General features: G+C 35.1%; 1 protein-coding gene across 1 annotated transcript in view; it reads right to left on the bottom strand.

Moving 5' to 3' along the window:
* The window catches only part of AK9 (adenylate kinase 9), a gene marked incomplete at both ends in the record, with an annotated part of 58935 nt that overhangs the window by 15762 nt on the left and 21316 nt on the right, over positions 1 to 21857 (bottom strand). The window contains 9 exon segments of the mRNA XM_082302261.1: positions 418 to 480; positions 1679 to 1898; positions 3109 to 3227; positions 6803 to 7051; positions 7625 to 7837; positions 8789 to 8931; positions 9881 to 10087; positions 19497 to 19561; positions 19972 to 20080. Of these exon segments, the coding sequence (XP_082158387.1) occupies positions 418 to 480; positions 1679 to 1898; positions 3109 to 3227; positions 6803 to 7051; positions 7625 to 7837; positions 8789 to 8931; positions 9881 to 10087; positions 19497 to 19561; positions 19972 to 20080 (1388 nt within the window).

The following is a 21857-nucleotide window of genomic DNA, read 5'->3' as shown; positions in this document are numbered from 1 at the left end:
AATGCATTTATAAATATATTATGTAATTGACTTTGGGCAGAAATCCTGGTACAGTCCTATTCTGGATTAACCATGGATTTGACAGTATACTTAAAGGCACATGCCTAATTTCAGTTAGTGGGGCTACCCTTATGCTTACAAATTAGATACATTAAACACATTCATAAGTATTTTCCTGAATTGAAGCACATATTGAGAATTCTTTTAAAATCATTTTTAGTCTTCATGAATCGATAGTTTCTAAAGCAATTCAAACATAATATAAAATTATTTTTGAAAGTAGAAGTTTCTCACAGTCTATCATAATTTTACTGTTCTAAATTGTCCTGAAGTCTGTGACTAAAAGCTCTAGAAATTTCTATGGTATGAATGCAAACACTTCAATTTTAAAACTTTCTTATTAGGTTATTTTCTTACCTCTTGCTTCTTTTTTTGTCGCTCTGCTAAAAGTTCTTCCCTTCTTCTGGCAATCTTCTCATTCTGTTAATAAAAAAAAGATGTAAGAAGACTGATGATACTTCCTAATAAAAGCTCCGCTCTGAAAATTGGTAACGTAACCTATAATTAACACTGTTCTTTCCACCTTAAAATTCTGTTTCCAGTTGGTTCTAATGTTAAAAAATACTACCTAGAGTTTGAAATGTTGCTGACCAGATATATGTCTCTACTAGGCAAACATGTAAGTATACTTTAGTAAAGGTAATTTTGCAGATTCTGACATTGAGATTAGAGGAAAAAGAAAGACTGATTCTTACCACACTGAAAATAAAGTAATAGGTTTATTGGTAAACTACAGAGTTTCTAAATTTATAGGTGATTTTTTTGCCATTTAGCAAAGGGGTGACTGAGTATGGTAGCAAATGTGTGGTGTTCCCTTTGACTGTTTAAGGATATTAATGGTATTGTATGAGTCCTGGCCCAAATTCTGCTGTCCTAAATTCCTGTGTGTCAGCTGCTCTGTAGTAATTATGCTCAGACCTTTTCTGATCTTACATGTGAAGTACTTTATCTCACTTTTACAGAAAGTTAGGAGCCTTGAATATATTACATGTGCCAATTGCAAACGTCTGCATAGAGGCTTCGGGTTACCTCAACCAATTTGTAACCTGTTCAGTAGTAGGCACAGCTTCATTTGAATGGGATACAGAGCAGCTGCAACAGCACTGAGAATGTGGCTTAGAGTTCCGACATTCCTGCGCAGAGTACCAGAGTTGGGAACACAGACACACCCCCCGTACAGTAGTGAAGTCAGCCTACGGGAGATGCTGATCAACTCAACAGCACATGCTCAGGGAATCTGGGATGCAACAACATTACAGTGCATGAACTGTCTATTGGACTTTTTTATCACCATATTCACTCCCTCCATCTAGCTGCCTTTTTCCTGGACTTCCCAGATTCTGTCAGACTGCCACTTCTCTGGCAGCACAGCTGCTTATCTTGGGCTGCGAGATGCCCAAACTCCTGCATAAATTAATTGCCTACAAGAGGAAAGGAGCCCTAAATTATTTTGGTTCCTCTGGTAAGCCTAGGAATGCTGTGAATGCATAGGACTGTGGCTCCTGGCTCAGATATCTGTTACTCTGTGTGCTCTTCACAGCTTTGGGAGTTTCAGAATCTGTGTTTATACCTCTCCTGTAGAAACAACAAAAAAACCTATGAAGGGCTGAAAACTTACCCTTTTTTTTGCTTTTAGTTGCTTCAGCTTCTTTTTATATTCCTTTTTTTTACGCCGTCTGTCTTTCCATTTTTTCAGACGTAGAGGCAAAAGACGGTCAAGAATGTCATCTTCTTCTACTTGAATATAAACTGCAACATCAGGACAGAGTCCTCGTTCTGCCAAATATCTGGCTTCATCTGAAGTACGAGGGAAGCCATCCAGTATAAAGCCTGTGGACCTAATTGGAAAATAAGACATTTATCATTACACAGTGTAGTTTAAAGTGCAACACAGTGAACATGTAATTATTTGGAAAAAAACCCACAAACCCTCCCATATTAAATGCATGTTAGGAGTAAAATTAAAAAATATTCTTTCAGCTGGTATCTTTTAACATTGCAAAACTGATATTTCACGATGTATTTTTATTAGTGTACTTACAAATTAATTTCTTCTGAGGTTTTAATGTGCAATGCTTAAATATTTTAAAAGAACTTAAAAAACCCAAAATAAATCATGTCCTCAGACTTGTTTGTGTGACTCTAAAAACAATACTTCTTAAGCACTGCTCTCAAAAAATAGAAGGTGTCCCAAACACTTTTCTGGTAATGACTGCCAAAGAAAGCTTGTGTCTGAAAACTTATGTTTCTTCTCTATTATAGGTTGAGAAATTTGCCACTCAGCATGACTTATATTTTTCTTCCTGCAGATGTTAAAAACAAGTCAGTTATACCTGGTAAGCTCTCTGGCTTATTAGAGCTCTTACAGTTTCAAATAAGGTGAGTAGTTATGTTAGGCTGAGTGTTGTGTTGATAAGAAGTTAATATTTATTTCTATTACTTTAGACTTTAATAGGATACATTGTAAAATTGCAGAAAACCAAAGAAGCTGCAAGAAGTGGGAGTGGAGGGAAGAACAGATAGCCCTGGAGGCTGTGGGGAAGAAGAGTGTAACATAGTATAGTTTAGTAGTGTAATGTATTGTAATGTGATATAATATAATACAATATATTACAACATCATGTGTAATGCTGGGAAATTTTGGTGCATTCTTTTTTTCCTAAAACAGGGAGCTGTTTTCACACTGTGTAGAGAACCATTGTCCCCTATCTGTAGTCAGGACAGAAATTACATAAAACCAGAAAAGTTTGTTTACGTATCTATCCTGTAAGACCGTGAAAACTACCCAGCTGTTTAAAAGATTTAATTCTATTCAGGTGTGCCAAGTACTTTTGTCCAATCCTGTGTGCAGCATATGAAACATGATATTACTGTCAAATTATCAATCAAAATAGTACAACAAAACCAAGACTGACAGGTAGGTCATTACTCATAAAAAGTACATGAGCATTGAAATAATCTCTGCAATAGTTGTTTACAATTGCGGACACAATGGATGATATACTTCCTGAGATTAATTAAAGAGAGAGAGAATCTAATTACAGTTACCGGAATGGCTCTTTCTTCCACCAGTCAGGAACAATCTTATCAAGAACTTTTCGAGGCAGTTCCATGTTATCCATTAGATTTGCTTTGATTGCCTCTTCCTCATCAGTTAATTCCACTTCCTTTATGTAAAGAAAATCCACCAAAAATGAAAAAAAATCCAACCAAAAAACAAAACAAACCAACCAACCAAAACCAGAAAGAAGTATCTACTTGACACATCTATTGTTTTTTTAGCTAAGGTACCATCTTCATTTGACTTAAACCAGCAGAAACAAACTCATTTGCCACCATATTGCATCATAATACATTATATATTTTAGGTAGTTCCCTAAACTTAGGGCAACTGCTGCTGTATGATTTTTAATGAAACCTAAAATCAAGCACAACTGTTAAGTATTTAATTATACATATGCTCAATTCAGAGGAATAGAAACTGAAATGAGCAGAGTTTCTCCTAATTGCCTACAAGCAGTTTTCCCCTTGGCTATACCTGTTCCCATGCTGGAAGATTACCTGTACTACATCAGAATGTTTTTTCATTTTTTAAAAGCAACTATTATATTTGGATGGAATAAAAAAAAAAAAAGTTAAAAAAGGATATGTAAGGTTATTTGGTATAGGCATAAGAACAGATACCAGACATAGAGGATTGTTCTAAAGAACAATCAAGCAGTATTAATGATTAGTCAAATGCAGAGTATTCAAATACCAAATCAAACTACTAAATTCTTGTGGAAAACTGTTGGGCTTTTTTCCAGAATATATAATTCTGTAAGACTGATATGGTTGAGGATGCACTTCTCATAGAATGGCTTCTTGACACAGACTGTGGTAAAAAATAATGAAAAGACGATATACATTGGTGGCTCTGAATTGGTTTACATAATTCATATATCAAAAATCAGAACATGTCTGATATCCAAAGGCCGTGTCTGAATAAGAATTTCTATGCCTGCCATCTATTCTGATAATGTAGCCAAAATAACTTGAGAATATGCTGGAAGTCACAGGTCTAATGTAGTGTGTAATATTTTCTCTAGTGCCTGACACAGTATATATATTAAAAGATGTTTGTATGACAGAAGATACCTAAGTAGACAAAGTGGTAGCCAGATTTGTAACACAGAAGCATCTTGAAAGAAATGTGTGAAGTGGGAGAAAACAGTAAAACACATATAAAAGTGTGTCACTGACATTACCACTGCCAAAGAGATGTAGGAATGACATTTGTATCTGATAAAAGAAAAGAAGCATGAGATGTATATTCCAGGTAGAGAAAAGAGAACACCCCACAAAGCAGTGATTTCAAGGAAAAGGCTGCTCCCCAGACCTGCCAATGATGTGAAGGCCTTGGCTGACACTAAAACAACCAGGATGGTATCTTTTTGCTGAACTTCCCAGACTGCATGGTATGTTTTTGTTTGCCTTTAGTGGTTTTGCTTTGAACATTATAGCTGACCTTAAGCTCTGATAGATACACTTCTACTGTCTTGTGCCAAAGTGAAAGAAAATTATACAAACGGAATTTAATGAAATTTTGGAGAGGTGGTGGGTCAGTGAAAAACAGGATAATCAGACAGTCCAGTGGTAGTCATATTCAGAGAAATGCCTGAATTTCTAGGTCTACAACCTTGGAAATTATCCTCTAGAGTTTTGTGCGTGGACCAGTGAATGGGTTTCTAAACTGAACTGAAATTGTAAGCTGTGCTTAGGTCATGCCATCAGATAAAGTACTTTATAAGAAATATGAGAAAAAAAATACTAAGTAGAAGATTGTTTCCCAGCAGATATAAAGATGACAAAGAAAAAATACTAACAGAAATGCTTTGGTGTAAGACATGTATTGATGCAAAAAAAAAAAAAAAAAATTGAGTGAGAGCCAGCCATAGCCATCAGTGCCAGAAACACTTGCCATATTTTTGGTTGTGATGACCACATTGTTTGACCAGCCAAAATAACCCCCTCTTTGATTTTGATGAAAACCTGGATTTTTGTTCTGACATCCATGATTTTGATCTGTACTCCATCTGTGTTGAAGCATTTGCTTCCAGTATTACCTGCTCTTGTATTATTTCATCAGAACACTACCTTCCAGTTATCAGGGACCTGTTCCACTTCTCAAGAGAGTAGAGTGGCCTTGAATGCACCTTTGGCAGCTTCATCAGCTCCTGCAAGTGCACCCCATTGGCATATATGTGTCCAGTTTACATAAATGATCTCAAATTTGATCCTGTTTTGAGTAGTACCATTTTTTACCCAGGCTTTCCTATTAGACACAGAGCCCTCTAGGCCACAGATTAGACTGTACTTGCAAAGACCATGTTTCAGGGTCAGACTCATATTTTCTAGATCTTTTGCTGCTGTTGCACTGCATAAATTCTTCTTGCAACCCTTCAGATCCCTCACTAGTTTCCACCTCTGTTGAGTGCTCATCTTCCTAATGCTGTGCCTGAGTGTTGTTTCTGTATGCCTCCTGCTCTGCAGCCTGCTGCCTCTCCTGCATGCTTCCTTAAATCCTGTAGTAGGAAGTGCTTGAAGATCTTTGATGACTAGTAACTTGAAGGAACTTGGCAGGTATCAGGAGCACACACTAAAAAAAAGGCTCTTAAAATATGATGCAGAAACTTATTTCTTCCTGAACCTTTGAGTATTGGATAAATCCTTATTTCTATTGTGCAAGAGGTAGATTTTCGGTTTCTTTGTACTACGTATTTTTGAAAGATTCATATGCTGTGTACCTGTGTTGAGACTTCTCCACACAATGAAGGATTTTAGCATATCCATTGCTATCTAAAGAATTCATTTGCATTAAAACCTTGTGGATTTTTTTTTCTCCCAACATGTCACTGCCGAATAAAAGAAAACAGAAAATACTCTCCCCAATAAACATTTATGTAAAAGTTTCTTCTTCCAAGAAATTGCATCCTGTAAGAAATAGGATCTAGAATGTGTATTTGTAAGGATTTCAAACCAGTAGTCAATCTGATTAAGAAAAAGAACTGATTTTCCGGAAGTTATCATTCATTAATTATTCTACAAGTATCATGAATATACAGCTATTTGAAACAGTTTTTTAGCTAAGCTACAAGGCATATTTTATGCTACTCAAGAATTGTTTTATTTTTCTGGTTTGAAACTGCTGCCAATAGGCAAAGAAACACTAAAATCCAGGTTATGAAACCTATTGCATTAAAAAAATACTAGCTTACCCTGTTATTAATGCTGAATATTTGTGGTTTTTTCTGAGGGATGATCAGACCTAAGGGCTGGTAGAGGCATTCTATCCTTTTGCCCCAAGAGAATGCAAAGAGCACAGCTAGTGAACATTTTTAAAGTCCTGTGCAATTGGAACACATGCACTTGACTGAACCTGCATATTGTAAACACTCAAAGGAAACCATACCTTCCCATTATTATTCTGACCTTAACCATTTTTTTGCCCCTCAGCTGGTCTTCCATTGGCCACTTAGCATCTGTCTCTACTATTTAGAAAAAAACTGTATATAAATCTTGAAAATGTTTTGAAGAATGTTTGTGATATTTGTAAGAAAACATTGTCAAGAACTATTATTTCCAAATTTCATCAAGTATTTAATTTAACATAATTTTATAATTTTTACAATTTTATAGGAAATTCCTATTCTGGCCTGAAAATGATTATTTTGTGTATGGATGTAAAAAAGATTATTATTACCTGTTTGGTTTTTTCAGTTTTAGTCATGGTCCGAGAGAAATCTTCCAGTTCCTCTGGTATTTTATTGTCATCTTCGCGATCTTCATCAAAAGAGGGCCCAACTTTCTTTTTAGTTTTGGGTAAAATCAATTCCTGTAGATATTCTTCAAACTGAATATGGAAAATGCCTAATTTGTCTGCTATCTGTCGTGCACAAGTACTTTTACCTGCTCCATGAATCCCAAGTAAACACACCCGTAAAGGAGGAGCCTATAGGAAAAAAAAAAGGAATATTCTGTAACATTTTGAAGTGTACAGTGCACCCCCTACTGTTTTTCACTTCAAAAATATCATTATAAAAATTCTATAAAAAACAGTCACATAATTTTGTATTTTAATTTTTACGGACTTTCTATTGCTGTTCTAACTAAACTACCTGCTCCCTGGAAACACCAAACAAATCTACTACCCTACTATCAGCAGGTAAAAATGAAACTTCATTAGACAATTCGGATAAGTCTTCAGTTCTTTTACCCTTTTTCCACTTACAAAAAACCCACAAAAACCCCAATATGGTCATTTGTTAAACACATTTTAAGATTATTGTAAGCCTTTACAATCTTCCTCTCTTTTCTGCTGTATTTGCATCAGTAAGTCAATGTGCTAATTTAAATTTACATTAAAAAATCACTAGGGAAGCCATGTGTTTTATTTGCTTCAAGGACTTGCCTAATATATTGTTACCTAGAAAAAAACCAGCAAATATAAACAAATCTAAATGGGAATGGAAAATAGTTATTTTAATCTGTATTATCTGCTTTAAGTAATTTTTAAGATTCTCACTTGTAGTGGTTCCTTGTGAGCCACATACTCATCAGGGTTCTTCAAAAATTTATCTCTGTACTCAGCAGTTGAAAAGTAATAAATCTTTTCTTTATATTTAGCTGCATGTTCCTGGAGTCCAGGGTAGAGGACAAAGTTCTCTTTCAGACTGACTGGACAAAAGTGTTTTGTGTCTCCCATGTGCCTTTTCTTTTGCTTAGTTGTTTCTTCATCCTTGAAATATGAAAATTTTTAAAAACTCTTAGAATTCAGGAGTTTACTTAGATTAAGTAGATCAGATTAAATAATGCCAAATACATTAACTGAGGATTGAATGAGGATGGTATTCTCAAAACATTTTGTAAGCTGAAAATATGTCTATGAAAATACACACTTTTTAGATTCTGAGTCAGAAAACAAACTGTCCAAGAGAATTACTGAGAAAAGAATTAAATTTGAAATATCATGAATATTGTAGTTAGCCATTGAGAACCAAAATTAGGGTAGAAGTATCTATGATAAAATCTTTTCCTACTGTGTTCTTGAAACTGATTTTCTGTTTAAATGTAGACCTCTTCAGAAAATACAACGAGAGCTGGTGTTATGAAGTCAGATTACTTATCCAGTAAAGTTAATTTCTAAAAAATCAATTCAATACTGCTCTAGTACGGTCTATGGATATTCTATACTGATAAATTTGGGGATGGGAATCTTCCAATATAGGATGAAAATAGAAAGGCAAAGCTAGACCTCTAATTTCATTAAAGTGGGCATGCGAAAATTATCAATAGCTGAGATGGAACAGAGGATTTCCCATTACAACTCTGCATCTTCTGATGTTTACATGATGGCTCACAGAATCATTGTTAGCTGACAGAAATCAAAGTTCACATTTGTTTCTTTAATAAAACCCCTCTTTGCCACCTGGCAAAACTAGGTAAGGTGAGTCTCTCTGTTAGCATGGGGGTATTTGAGCCTCTTGCTGTAGTACAACTACTGTTGTCCAAAACACAGAAGTATAGTGAGTGTTCCTGAAGTATATGCTAATATTTATTCTGTAAGAAGGCTTCAGCTGGTTCAAACAAAATCAGGATCAAGCAAAATCTGCCTTCTCTGAGGTTATGTTCAAACCGAAAATAAAGGAATTAAAGTAAAAGCATAAATGGATAAAACTGGCATGCTTACTTCTTCCTCTTCTTCCTCTTCTTCAACTTCCTCTTCTTCATCTTCCTCTTCCTCTTGCTCATTTTCCCCTTCAGCAGCCAGATCTTGTGCTTCCTCCTCTAAATCTTCATCAGATAATTTCCAACCATAATATTGAAAAGGTCCTGAAAAGGTTAGATTTTTTTTTTTTTGGTGTTTCAATAGTTATAGAATATATTCTCTTTGTCCATAAAAGTAAGTGCATATGTGGGAGAAAATAATGCCAGCTGTATCCTGCATTTCTTCTACTCACAGAACAAAATGTTCTCCTCAGATGTAGAAATTAGTACATTGTCTCCTCCAAAAATTGAAATTCTACAGGTCGTTTTTGGTTGAAGTGAATTGGTATTTTCAATGGGAACTTGTATTACAAAAGTATTATACAAACACATGCAGAAAGTACCATTACTGTTTGCACCAGGATTTTTTTCTTGTTACTCATTGGGAAGAATCATCACTCAAATTTTATTTTATTATAGAGCCAGCACAATAGGTGTTTTGGTTAATAAAACACTTGATTTGTAGTAATGATAGGAAAAATGTAGTATTATTTATCCAGTGCTCAAAATTCTAGGAGACCACACAAAGGAAGAAATGTAATTTGTCAAAAGGTAGCAATGTAGGAAAATGAATGTAAAATTCAGTTTTGAAATACAGTCTCTGCAGGTGGTTAGCTTAGATTATTACACACCCTGAAAGCCTCATTAACCCAATGAGTATTGTACATTAGTGAACCTTCACTATCTGTCCACTTCTCAAACCAGTATCCTGGCATGCATAGATAGGACAAGTAACTGAGGAAATGTGCTTTCAGAATGTTTAGGGAGCTATTATGCACCTATCTGCATAGCCATATTATATATATATATTTCAAATACATATATATTTCCCACTCTTCGATGTCTTAAAGGCTGCTATTGTGCTTTTCAGCAGACCCAGAGAACACAATGTGACCCTCTTCATATTAGTAATATCAAACTGAGTATAACCTACTCCCCAATATGCTCATCACATAAGCTATCCAAAATCCCTCTTGATAGTTTAAGTGCCAATCACATAAACAGTGTTACTTACTTTCCATAACCAGCAGGATTTGATTTAGCAGACTTTCTGGTGTTTGCTCAGCAATCTCTAAAACAACAACCTGAACTTGAGATGACTTCTTGATTGCTGATTCCAGTGTTTTCCAATCATTCCTGAAAAGGTCAATCTTCTTTTTAATTGTTTTCATTTCTTTTGTATCTGGAAAACCATGCTCTGCAAACTCGGGTTGCATGATTTCTGAAAATAAAATCATGTATAATAGGCAATGCTCCTCTAAAATTTTTTACGTTTAAAAGCTATCATTATGCTTTAGGACTATTTTTATATTGCTCAAGTATGGTGGCATATTTTTAATGCTTCTTCCTCCTCATAATTATGAATTATTATATTAGTAGTTTACAAAGACAGTTTGTAAATTCCCAGTTTAATTATGTTGATACTGTATATATTGAGGCTTCTCCAGGAAAATAAATGAGGTCAAATTGCTGAACTATATTTGCATATGGTTATTTAAATCAGCACTCAAAATAAATATTACCCTTTTCTGCAAAGAAATATAATATAGAATACATTAATCTAAAAACTATGATTTAATGATGAACAGCTTTTGACAGAATAGCCATATGGTCATGTCTCATGCCAGTACAGGAAAACTTTGAATGAATAAATAAATGAAAATAAAGTAAAAAAGTCTTATCATGACTTCCCTCTGTAAATACTGGAACCGGGAAACTCTCACAGGAAATTCTGGCTTTAATAAAGCCATGTCTGCATATAACCACTTGTTTAGTAATTAAGAGAGAGAGAGAATACTTTAATCTCCTAAGAAATGTGCAGAAATTTGTAGTGTCTGTTGTTTAAGATCAGTCCAAGCCTGTTTGCTAACACTGTCTCACAGAAAGCAGGCAGAAGTTAGAGACTGAAAGGATGCATTAATATAAATAAGAAAGTCACAGGTACTACACATTGTAAACATGACAAAACCATACCAAATCTGTTGTCATACTCTGTGAGCAAATAAACAAAGGGTTACTTTCTTGCACCACAACATCTTGCTGAAGAAGCCAGATGGAATTAAGAACTTGATATTGAAAGCTGATATTGAATTAAAAACTTCATATTGACACATTAAAAAAGGTTCTAATTAGGAGCTAGATAGGGCTGCAATTACTATCCATTCATACATTGTTAGACCCTGAAAGTCCTAAGACAAAGTTCTATCTCAGCTAGAAGATAATACCCAAGTGCCTATATAGCACCATAAAGACCTTGTCACTGGCAGCAGCAATGTGGTGTTGTTGCTGTTGTTCCCATTCCCTGCACTCATGTAATTTTCAACTCTGATTTTCTTTTCTTTCTTACAATTTTTCTTTTGTGTTCTGTTAATAAGTGACATCAGCTAACAGACAGAAAAGCAGTTGAGAGCAGTGACTTAAATGGTCTGATATTACTATAAGTTTGCTTGGACTTAGAGCACATGTTGTGGCTTTTTCTGGCCAGAAATGAAGATGCAAGAAAAAAAAGTTATCAGTGAATGGAATGATTTTCTACTTCACTAAAATTTTCCCCTTCTCTTGTTGTTCCTGTCTTGTATTTAGTTTGAAAGAGCAAGAAGAAATTTTGACACAAGTAACAACATGCTCTGCCTATTCCAATGAACTTCTACTGAATTTTTACATAAAAAGGACCATTACTACTGTTCTTCCTTATGTAACTTCCTACATGTACAAAAGAGAGGTATTACTAAAAATGAAAGTCTTATGTAATGCCTTGTATGTAAAAAGCTTTGACTACTTTCTCAAAAATACAAAACCTCGAAACATGAAAACCCCAATGCTTTTTGGCCAGTGCTCCCTATGTCAAATTGCAGCACTGTAACATTCATTTTGAGTTTGTCGCAATCTGAAAAATCCAAACAATTTTTTTGAAAGGTTAGATTGCCCTGTTACAGTTTTCTTCATTAAGAAAACATATTTCCTCCAGAACCAAGCATTTCTCAATCTCCTCATATGGACTGTCAAAGAAATTTGCAAATTACACATTTAATTTTCCAAAATAGAGCCAAAAGGCAAAAAGTGTATAATGTAGCTGAATTTCCGTGATTAGGTACCAGGAAGATTTGGCAGGAAACAGATCGAAACGTAACAGTCAGAGTAGAGATGCTGCCTAATTTTTGTCTAATATTCTACCAACTAAAGCATCACCTCGAAGTGTCAATATCAGCTGGGACATGTGAGTGCCTGCAGAACAAAGAACACATCTAACACACCTTCCTTTGAAATTCCTTCATGGCCCACTAACGTTGGTCCCTTGCTAGTTTGCTGCTTGTGCTTATTTCTACAACCCTTTAGTCCACACATGAAGTCAGGCACTTTAAAGGTAGTATGGGAGTTTGGGGTACTGCAATGTCTACATCTTCTTAGGGGTCTGTGTCACAATGTGTATACCTCTAGAAATACACTAAATTTCTAAATATTTAGGTGCTTTTAATAATTTTATTCTTCTACTTTTGAGGCTGAAACTTTTATTCTCTCAATACCACTATTTCTCTCAACTATATACATGATTAACTGACATTTGGAGCAAGTTGGGCTCTCTACAGCAATTCAGGTGCTGGCTCAGGGACTTGAGGGCACCCCTGGGCCTGGCTGTCCCCAGCCAGCCCCTGGGGCTCCCCCCACCTGCTCACAGCCCAGGACCCCATGTCAGCCCTCAGGGCTGTCAGCCCCTGCTCCAGCAATACTGTTGCAGAGCCAAGGTGAACTGCAAAACTATCAACAGATAAGCATTTTGACAAGTATTTTTGTGATCTTTGATAACAACCAATACTTAATACACTTCCCCCTGGTTTTTTTACAGTTTTGAACAATGCAACTATTAGACTGACACCTCAGTGGCTAACCTTCCTCTTATCTGATTACTAGTCTAAACCTAAATCAAAGTGCAAAAGGGCATATCATTAAGCAGAAACACGTTGCAGATTTCAGATAGTTTTATCTTGAATTAGAAATATGTTTTCTCTTGAAAATGTTTACAAACATCTGCATTTTAGTAAACTAGACATTCATTCTATATATGGCATTACATTACTTATTCCCTGCAATTACACTTTTGCCTCTTGCCATGCTTCTAAATAAGAACATAAAAATACCTTTTTATGTACATTAAAAGATGTTGTGCAAATGGTACCCTTAATTATGTTGCGTTCTGCAGTGATACATTCCAAATGAGACAGAGATTCAGCCAGGTAAAACCTGCTTAAATTTGGGCAGCTCATAATGCAATATGTAATGATGACTCGCTTAGGAACACAGATTTTAAGAACAGAAGGAAAGGATACATTACTAACTAGGTTACTCTAACTGCTGCTTGCACGTGTTATCCCCGGCACAGTCCCACTGCAGAAATCACATGTGCTGCCTTGTGAACCACAGCCCTACTCACAGCAGGAACACATGGAAGAGGGGATGAGGGCTGGCTGGATCTGGCTTTCAAAAGATCATCTTATAGTCCAGCCCTTTAAAAACCTCTCAGTTCTGAGCAGGTCATGACACTTTGGAAATATACAGGCAGAACAAGAGATTCAAATGAATATTTGGAATAATCTGAGACAGAGTATTGAACATGTCAATGAATCCACTTAATAGAGTCATTCCCATCCCCTTTATCTCAGATGCACTTACAATTCATGTTACCTCTCCTGATAAGCTGTATTTAGCCAATGGTGGACCAGCATGTGTTCCAGCTCTAGGGACATAATTCCAACAGAATACCTCCATCCAGAAGGTTTTGTTGCTTAAGGAAACATATCCAGCAGCAATTATTGCATACTTACAGAATTTTTAAATAGATTACCCAGGTCTAAGTGTATTGAAGAAACTTTCCCCTGGAAAGAGGGGAGAAGTAACAAAAGAAAAAAGGTGTACACTCCTAGTGAAAAGAGACAGCCCAAAAATCAGACAACCCAAACCTCATTTGGTTTTGGTTCGGTTATTTGAATTTTACTGTGACAAAAATGTTGCCTACCTGGCATTTAGTTTGTTTCAGACTTACTCTCAAGGACCAAGTAAGGCAGCTGAACTTTTACCATTAGATACAAATTATAATAACTCTGCTTGGAGAGGTTATTTATGGTGAGAAGACATTTTTTAAAAAATTAAAAACATAGTCAAGAAAAATACATGAAAAGACACAATGTTTTAAAAATAAATTATATAAAAATGAAAACAACTTTCTTTCTGAGGAGGTGGCCTTCTACCTAATAGTGCTGTTCTTAATTTAATTTACTTGTCACAGCAGTGATAGGAAACAATCTTCCCCAGCCTTAAATCTTGGCCTTTGGCAGGGATTGCCTATATGCCAATCTCTCATATTCTTTTGCTCTGCATCTTTTTTGCTTTTACTGAGCATAGTTACCATAGAGACAAACAATGCTCAAGGGCTTTCTACCCCCACATTCTCTAAATGAATTGTTGGGGAAGGAGAGCCTTTAATATCTTAGTATCTCTGACTTTTTCTTCCCTCAGTCCACATTCAGCAATAAAAAAGATTAAAAAGTCCTTCTTTCCTCCCCATTGAAACACTGCCAAAGCTGACAGAGACACACCAGAAGCCAGCATGTCTTCTTCATTAGAGCTTAACTATCAAAATAAACAGAAAGGCAAAATATACGATAACAATGACACTTCCTTGGATTTCAATTTCTTGGAGCTGATCTGTATTTCATTATGAATGTATTTTCAGTTGTCTTTTTGAAACAGACTGTAGTTTGTTTATACAGAATGTTCATTTCTTACTTATAAATATATACTGCCAGATAATCTTCAGCATGTTTCAGGGAAATGTACTCACTAGACAAACTTATATTGTATGTACCAATTTTTTTATTTGGAAAAACAACTTTGATTTACAGATTAAGTTGATCCTTTCTAATGCATAAAAATGTGTATATTTAACAACTTCCTATTAAATTAAAATGGTTTATATTTGATTTATTTCTGGTTTGTTCTTTAAAATAGTCTAAAACTTCTAGGAGATAAAAGCTAAACTGTATATTTTAAAAACAAAAGCAGACCATCTCCATTAAAGATGAATTGCCTTCAAAGTGTTTTTTGAGAGAAAGCTGTTAAAGGATTTCATGTATCTTTTCATTAGCTCATGGCTCTATTTCATTTACAAGACTGCTACTGGATAGGGTCAATGAGGACATATGGACAGACATTAAGCAAAGTAAATTAAGAGGATGTCCTTTTTCTTATTATGTTCAGAAAGTGACAAGAGCTTTCAGAAAGACTGAAAGCTCTAATCATAGGCTTTTGTTCTTTTTTCTTCTGCAAAACATCACACAGTTGTACTCCACCAATATTCCTTAGTCTTTATTTCTCTGAATGAGAGACTAAAAGAATTTAAGAACTGAAGGTATTTTGGATTTAATTGAGGAACCTGTTCTTAAACTTTCTGTTTCAAATTTTGAAATTTCTCTGCCTAAAGTGCTCAGATTACAGGTATTAAAATGCAATTATCACATCTGACATATGAAGGACAGCAGAAAGTGGCTTTGAAGATCATGCAGGTTTGCTCAAAGACCGAACAGACGGTGAAGGTAATATCACTAGAGCTTGCTTTGAAGTTTGCAGTACAAGTAATTTGCAATCTCTCATCTGAAGTTCAATAAACTGTCCTTGTCCAAACTCTCTCACTGGAAAGCCTCCAGTTAAAGGTAGGGGAAAGTACAAATCAGGATGCAAGCCAGTCAAGAAAAACAAAGGAAATATATGTAGAGGCTGTAGGACTGACCACACATCATCTGCCTTGTAAATGTTATAATTACAATAGATTCCAAAAAGTATTTATCTTCAAAGACTAAATAGGAAATGTACTAACATGAGCAGGTTTAATTATTTTTTGCTGTTGTTGTTTCAAATATCTTACTGAATTTAACATGATGATAAAAATAAAAAAGCAAGAACATAGAATAAAAGATATCAAAAATAAAATAAGAGATGGGTGTTGATTCAACCCTCCACCATCTCTAATGAGAAAGGAGATCAATATTAAAGAGTTGGGATTCAATATTAAAGAGTTTATAACTAATACTGATCTTAACAGCTGTGAAGCACAAGCATGAGAGGTGACAGCTGGAACTATCAGCCCAGCTACCAATTTATTTGTGCCAAGAACTTCTACCCAAATAGCAAGAGCAGCAGAAGAGACATCAGTGAAGATGGGGTTGTACAAACACACCAGCTTGAGCTACTCAGGCATAAGCATGTGTGCTCCAGTTGAGTTTGCTGTAGAAAGGAAGTAATCTCTGGCAGAAATGTGGCAGGAAAAGAATATGCCAAGTATTACTTCAGGAAGATTGGAGTGAACCCACAGATCTGCTTGAAGCTGATAACTCTTCTACAACACCTGAAAGATATTCTCATGAATTGATATAGCTGTCTCCTAGTATAAATAAAGTCATACTCATGCAAAGCTTCTGCAAAAATGCTTAAATAAAGTAAGAAACTCCTGGAAAAAACCCCTCCGAGTAATTGTGTCAAAGGACATGAAAAAAATATGTGAGGCTATAATTTTCAGCTAGACATTACAAGCAAGAGTTACCACATAAATTGATTTCTACATCTTTAGCAGACATTTCAGCATTGAACTTAGCTTCTTAACTCACTTAAATACATTTGTTAGATTTACATGAAGTCTCCTTCTCCAGTTACTTTTACTCTCATTACGACACGTTTAAGTACCTTGTTCATTACTGGAACCATTTTTGCCTTTTAAACACAGACAATATTATAAACTTGAATATGTTCAGTGCTGAAGCAATCCCAGATTCCACTGAGGTTACAAAAATTGTGATTATTAAAATGTGCATCTGTTTATATAGAACAGAATAGAACAGAACTGTTTCAGTTGGAAGGGACCTACAACGATCATCTACTGCTCATCAACTGTCTGAGCAATTCAGGCCTGATCAAAAGTTAGAGTATTTTATTAATGGCATTTCCTAAATGCTTCTTAAATGCTGACAGGTTTGGGACACCAATCACCTCTCCATGAATCCTGTTCTGGTGTTTGACCACCTTCTCGGTAAAGAAACACTTCCCAATGTCCAGTCTAAGCCTCTCCTGGTGCAGCTTTGAGCCATTCCTATAGGATACCATATATGAGAGACCGAAACAGTATGATTTGGGCTCTGGAGTATTTTTCTGAGCTATCATTTTTATATTACAACTGTTATATATTATAAAAAAATATATATATGATAAAATATATTATTCATTTACATTGTTGTAAAGACATGTCACATGGGAGAAAAGCTGAAGTCAATGTACTGATGGCACTACATGTGAAATAAAATGATGTCAGGCTAAGAGCAGCATGACTGAAGTGTTTTGGTTGAGTCAGTATTTGATTATTGAAATAAAATGTAGGTGTAGGAAAACATGATTTTCTTTGAACAAGGACTTAACACATCTTAAGAGAACAAGTGTATACATGACATTATTACTGCTATCATTAATAAATGTTGTTTTGATGTACTCAGATCAAAATTAGTTAGATATTCAAAACTAAGATGAACTTTGTTGTTTGAGACGCAGATGACAGAGTATCTTTGTAGAAGCCTTTATATTTAATATTATAGGATTTGTTCACTTTGGAGAAGAGCTGTGTATTTTATTAGAAACTATAAAAAGTTATAATGTGGATTTTTTAAAAAGCATACATGTAATTTAAAGAACCCTAGAAAGCTAGAGTATTTTTTTCACAGAGTAGGTGAAAAGTTACCTCATTAAAAATTAAAAACATGTTATTTTATTCAGTCTGTCTTTACAACTTAGGCCTTGTTATATAAATGTAAAATAAATGCCAGACTAGGTCATGAATGAAAATGTATGTGACATATACTGGCAGAACAGAATTTAAGCTTGGCCACAGTAATCTTGTACAGAAACCAGTATGTTATGTTTGAAAGAAAGACAGTAATAGCAGGCTAGGCCCTTGATGAGGGAAAAAGCCCACAAAACTGGGAATTAATGCACTTCAATTTTTAATTTCATCTCCAGGCCTTGGGTAATAATTTAGGCTATGAATGGGAAATCTTGAGACTGAATAGTAGAGAAAGAAAATACTCCAAAGTCCCCAACCTAGTTCCTAGCATAGAGACAGATATTTGTGCATGGTAATTCCTCTTGACAGCAGATCCAACTAAGACAGAAACATTCTTCTAAGAAACTAGGCAGTGGTTAAAGAAGGTAAAAGGGAAGTTAAAACCCTGCAGCTTTTTGGACTACTGAGGTTCAAACCACTGAAACCAACTGGGAATAATTCTAAACCTCAATCCAACTCTCAGAATGTGAGGTGCAAAAATCCAGCCTATTTGTGACAGCTGGCCTGCTGCCAAAATCTCACTCCTCACGGATTATTCACTTCTACCCAGGACAATTACATTTTCTCTGCTGGAAACTAAGTATAACACAGTTCTGATGTAACAGTAGGATCTTTAAAGGAAACAAGAAAATATGCAGTTCTGTCAATAGAGAAAGCAATAAAGTAAGAACATCTTTACCCAAAATGTTTTATTAATATTGTTATCAGAAGGGAGACCTCATGTAATACACAGAATTCCATTTTTTTTTTATGGTGTTAGTTTCTGTTGTTAAAGACCAATCTCCATAAGCACAAAAGAGAGGAGCAACAATGACAGATGGGTGAATCTCCCAAAACTTAATCAGACCAAATATAACCTTGACTTGACACCCCTCAGGGCCATTAGAAGATGATGATGAAAGCAGTCTGGGTGTTAAATCTATTGATATGGGTCACCCCAAGAAGCTCTCTCTGGCTGAGGTGTATTACTGCCTAGAGGGCGTGAGATTCATTAGGGGACGCCTAGGGAAAAGCACTTTGGGATTGTGGGAGATTTATAAGATGAGGAAGCTTTTCTGAGAAGGACCAAAGGCAAGGAGAAGGAAGGATCAAAGTGGATTGGAGAGGAACTAGCATGGATAACAGAGTACGAAGAGGATGAAAGGGGAAATGGGAATATATGCTCAGACTCATTGCATGGTCCTGGGGACATGGAGCTGCAGCAGCCTCACCTCTACTGGGCTTGTGGATTCAGCAATTCATCTGTGTTGCTATCAGATTGAGCAACCCTTAATGCATGTTAAGAGAGCCATTCCTGAACTGATTTCCATCCTTTTAATTACTTCAGGCTGAGCTTACTGGAGGAAGACCAGAAAATCAGACAGTTTTGTGATTTTCTCATTAACTATTGACTAAGTTCCAGCAATGTTTTGTAACTTTTAAAGAGGTACAGATTTTTTGATTAGTAGTTTCAAGATAGTTAACAAACCACTCAGAAAAGTTACTAGAGAAGACAGAGTCCCATCCTTTGGATTTATTGAAAACTGCAATAGTGGTGGCTGATTTAATGAGAACTATCGCTATTCTGTCACATACATGAGGAACGACACACAGAAATGAGTGCCTGAATCAGTGAAGATAGTAACAAAAAGTCATTTTTCTAGATGGTGAATGTAAAAAGGAAATCAAAACTGGAAAATCTGCATAAATACCAAATCACTAAATGATTGAAACACATAATTAGATAAAATAGAAGTCAAATGATACACACTTTCACCATTCTCCTCAGCAGAAGCTGGAGACTGATCTTCCTCTGATGTCAGTGTTTCTTCCATTTCTTCTCTGTAAATAAAAGTTCATTTATCTTAAGACCTTTATAGATATAACCAAAGAAAGTTGCAGATTTATTAAAAGTAATGATGTGGAAATATAATTTGGGTTGTAAAAAATAAAAATAATATATGTTTTATTATCTAAAATGTTATTTTCTCATTGCATTAGAAGGTTGGACTAACAAAAAAAGCTAATGAAAAAGCATTTAGAAAGAGATTTTTCTGCCACCATATGTACTGATATAAATGTAATATTCCTCAAAGATAACAGATACTGGACTATTTCCTATATATCACAACTAGTCTTAGAGTACTGCTTTAGTTAATTTGTGTGATAAATCCACTGATACCTTTAACACAAAGTTAGGCTAGAATTTTCTTGTGCTCATTTTACACGTTCAGATAATTGGAGTATTTTACCTTGCATCATCTTCTTTCTTTTCTAATGCTTCATCTGTTGGTCTTTCCAAAATCTCGGAATTATTTTCATTCCTGCTTGCTAGGTATGCTCTGCGTAGTATACAGGCTCCTGCAGTACAATTACATGACAGTAATGACTTTAATGCATCTGTATAAAACTAAAGTTATTGGGTTAGGAATACCATTTAATAAATTATTGACAACTTTTTTGAAGTCAACAAAAAGCATATATAACACCACTGAAATGTTATTATACTGTTGATTTCTACAGGTTGAGAGCTTTTTTTTTCAATTTAAAGAATATAATAAACTGAATCTGGGATATTGGAAGATTATGAAGGCTATAAAGGGAGACAGAACTGAAGGGATTTATCTTATACTTTCATATGTCATGTGTTACTCTGGCATTTATTTTATTTGCAAGTGTACAAAGAAAGCTATGAAGAAACAAATTAAAAACATTCAAATAAAAATATAAATAATGTGCATACCTCTACTACTACAGCTGGTTGACAGAAATGAAGAATGTGCTGTTCCTAATAGGAACTCTACTGACTTATTTACTTTGACAAATATATTTTTATATATATGTATATATATATGTATATATATATATACATATATATATATAATATATATATATATTATATATATGTATATATACATATATATATATATATGGCTGTGTGGCTTAAACCCATTTTCATCAGTGGACTTATGAGAGTTTAGACTAGGTCAGGGAACAGCTTACAAAATAGTGACTCAAATGCTGTGAAAATGTAAACTCCACGACTACATATACATTATATACATGACGGAAATGAGTGGGAATGAAGTAAAGAGCAAACACAAGTGTGCAAATAAAAAGAATAAAGTGAAACAAAATAGCTAAATTCAAGGAAATGTATCCATAAGCAAAAAAGCTACATTTTTTTTAGCCAAATTTTTATACTACCAAGAGTATAAAATAAATTCTTCAGATTAGAGCAAGCAATTGAGACCTAGGTTTTGAGAACTAGTGGAAATGGCAGAGTGGTGTATATTGCAGGAAGGAAAAACATAATTAGAAGGCTCTAGAGAGGCCTTAATTTGAAAGCCTCTGCTACAAATTCCTAAATTCTTCCCTTCACAAAATTAAAAAAAAAAAAAAAGGAGCAGTTACTGATCAGTTTTCAACATGGTTGTCATGAAGAATTATCTGTTTCCAAAATGTCTGATCTAGATTAAAACCTTTCAGGGATGATAAGACAACCTTTTCTTCTATCCAATTAATTCACTAATTTGTTAAATTCTGAGAAGTGAAGAGAAATTTAATATAATTCTGAAAGCACCTCTCCCACCTCAGTGCTCTCCCTGCAGTACAGGCTAGAGGTAGACTCCTGATGTTTGCTATTTAGTACACAGTATTGACATTTCATTACCATATGCCATGAAGAGGATGCTTTTTGTGGTTGTATGAAAGGACACTGCACTGTGTCCCAGAAACTAGATTCATGAACATTTCAATAAGCTTGGAATGTCTGGGAAACAAAGATAAGGCATGGAAATGCAATTTGCCCCTAGGTTTTTTCCGAAAGCATCTGAGATGAAGCCTTGAACAACAGGTTCTGCAAATATGATTTTCTGACAAACACTGGATCTAGAACTTTCTCATAGAAATGTTCAGCCAGTATTTAGTCTGTGTATGAGCTCTGGCCACAGTGAAACTCTTTTAATTACAAAATTTCACAAAGCTATGTGACTAAGTAGTTTAGGTACTATACCCGAGTTTTGAGGATGATTTGCTGATAAGCTGACATACCTCTCAAAAGTTTGGGGTTTTTTTAATAAGAAATCTGTTCTGAGTAAACTGTGCAACCTTGATTTTCTCAGGCTGATTTTTATAT

The sequence above is a fragment of the Coloeus monedula genome (assembly GCF_965178545.1).
Source record: "Coloeus monedula genome assembly, chromosome: 2".
NCBI classification, from domain to species: domain Eukaryota; kingdom Metazoa; phylum Chordata; class Aves; order Passeriformes; family Corvidae; genus Coloeus; species Coloeus monedula.
This window is presented reverse-complemented; position numbering and strand designations above follow the sequence as displayed.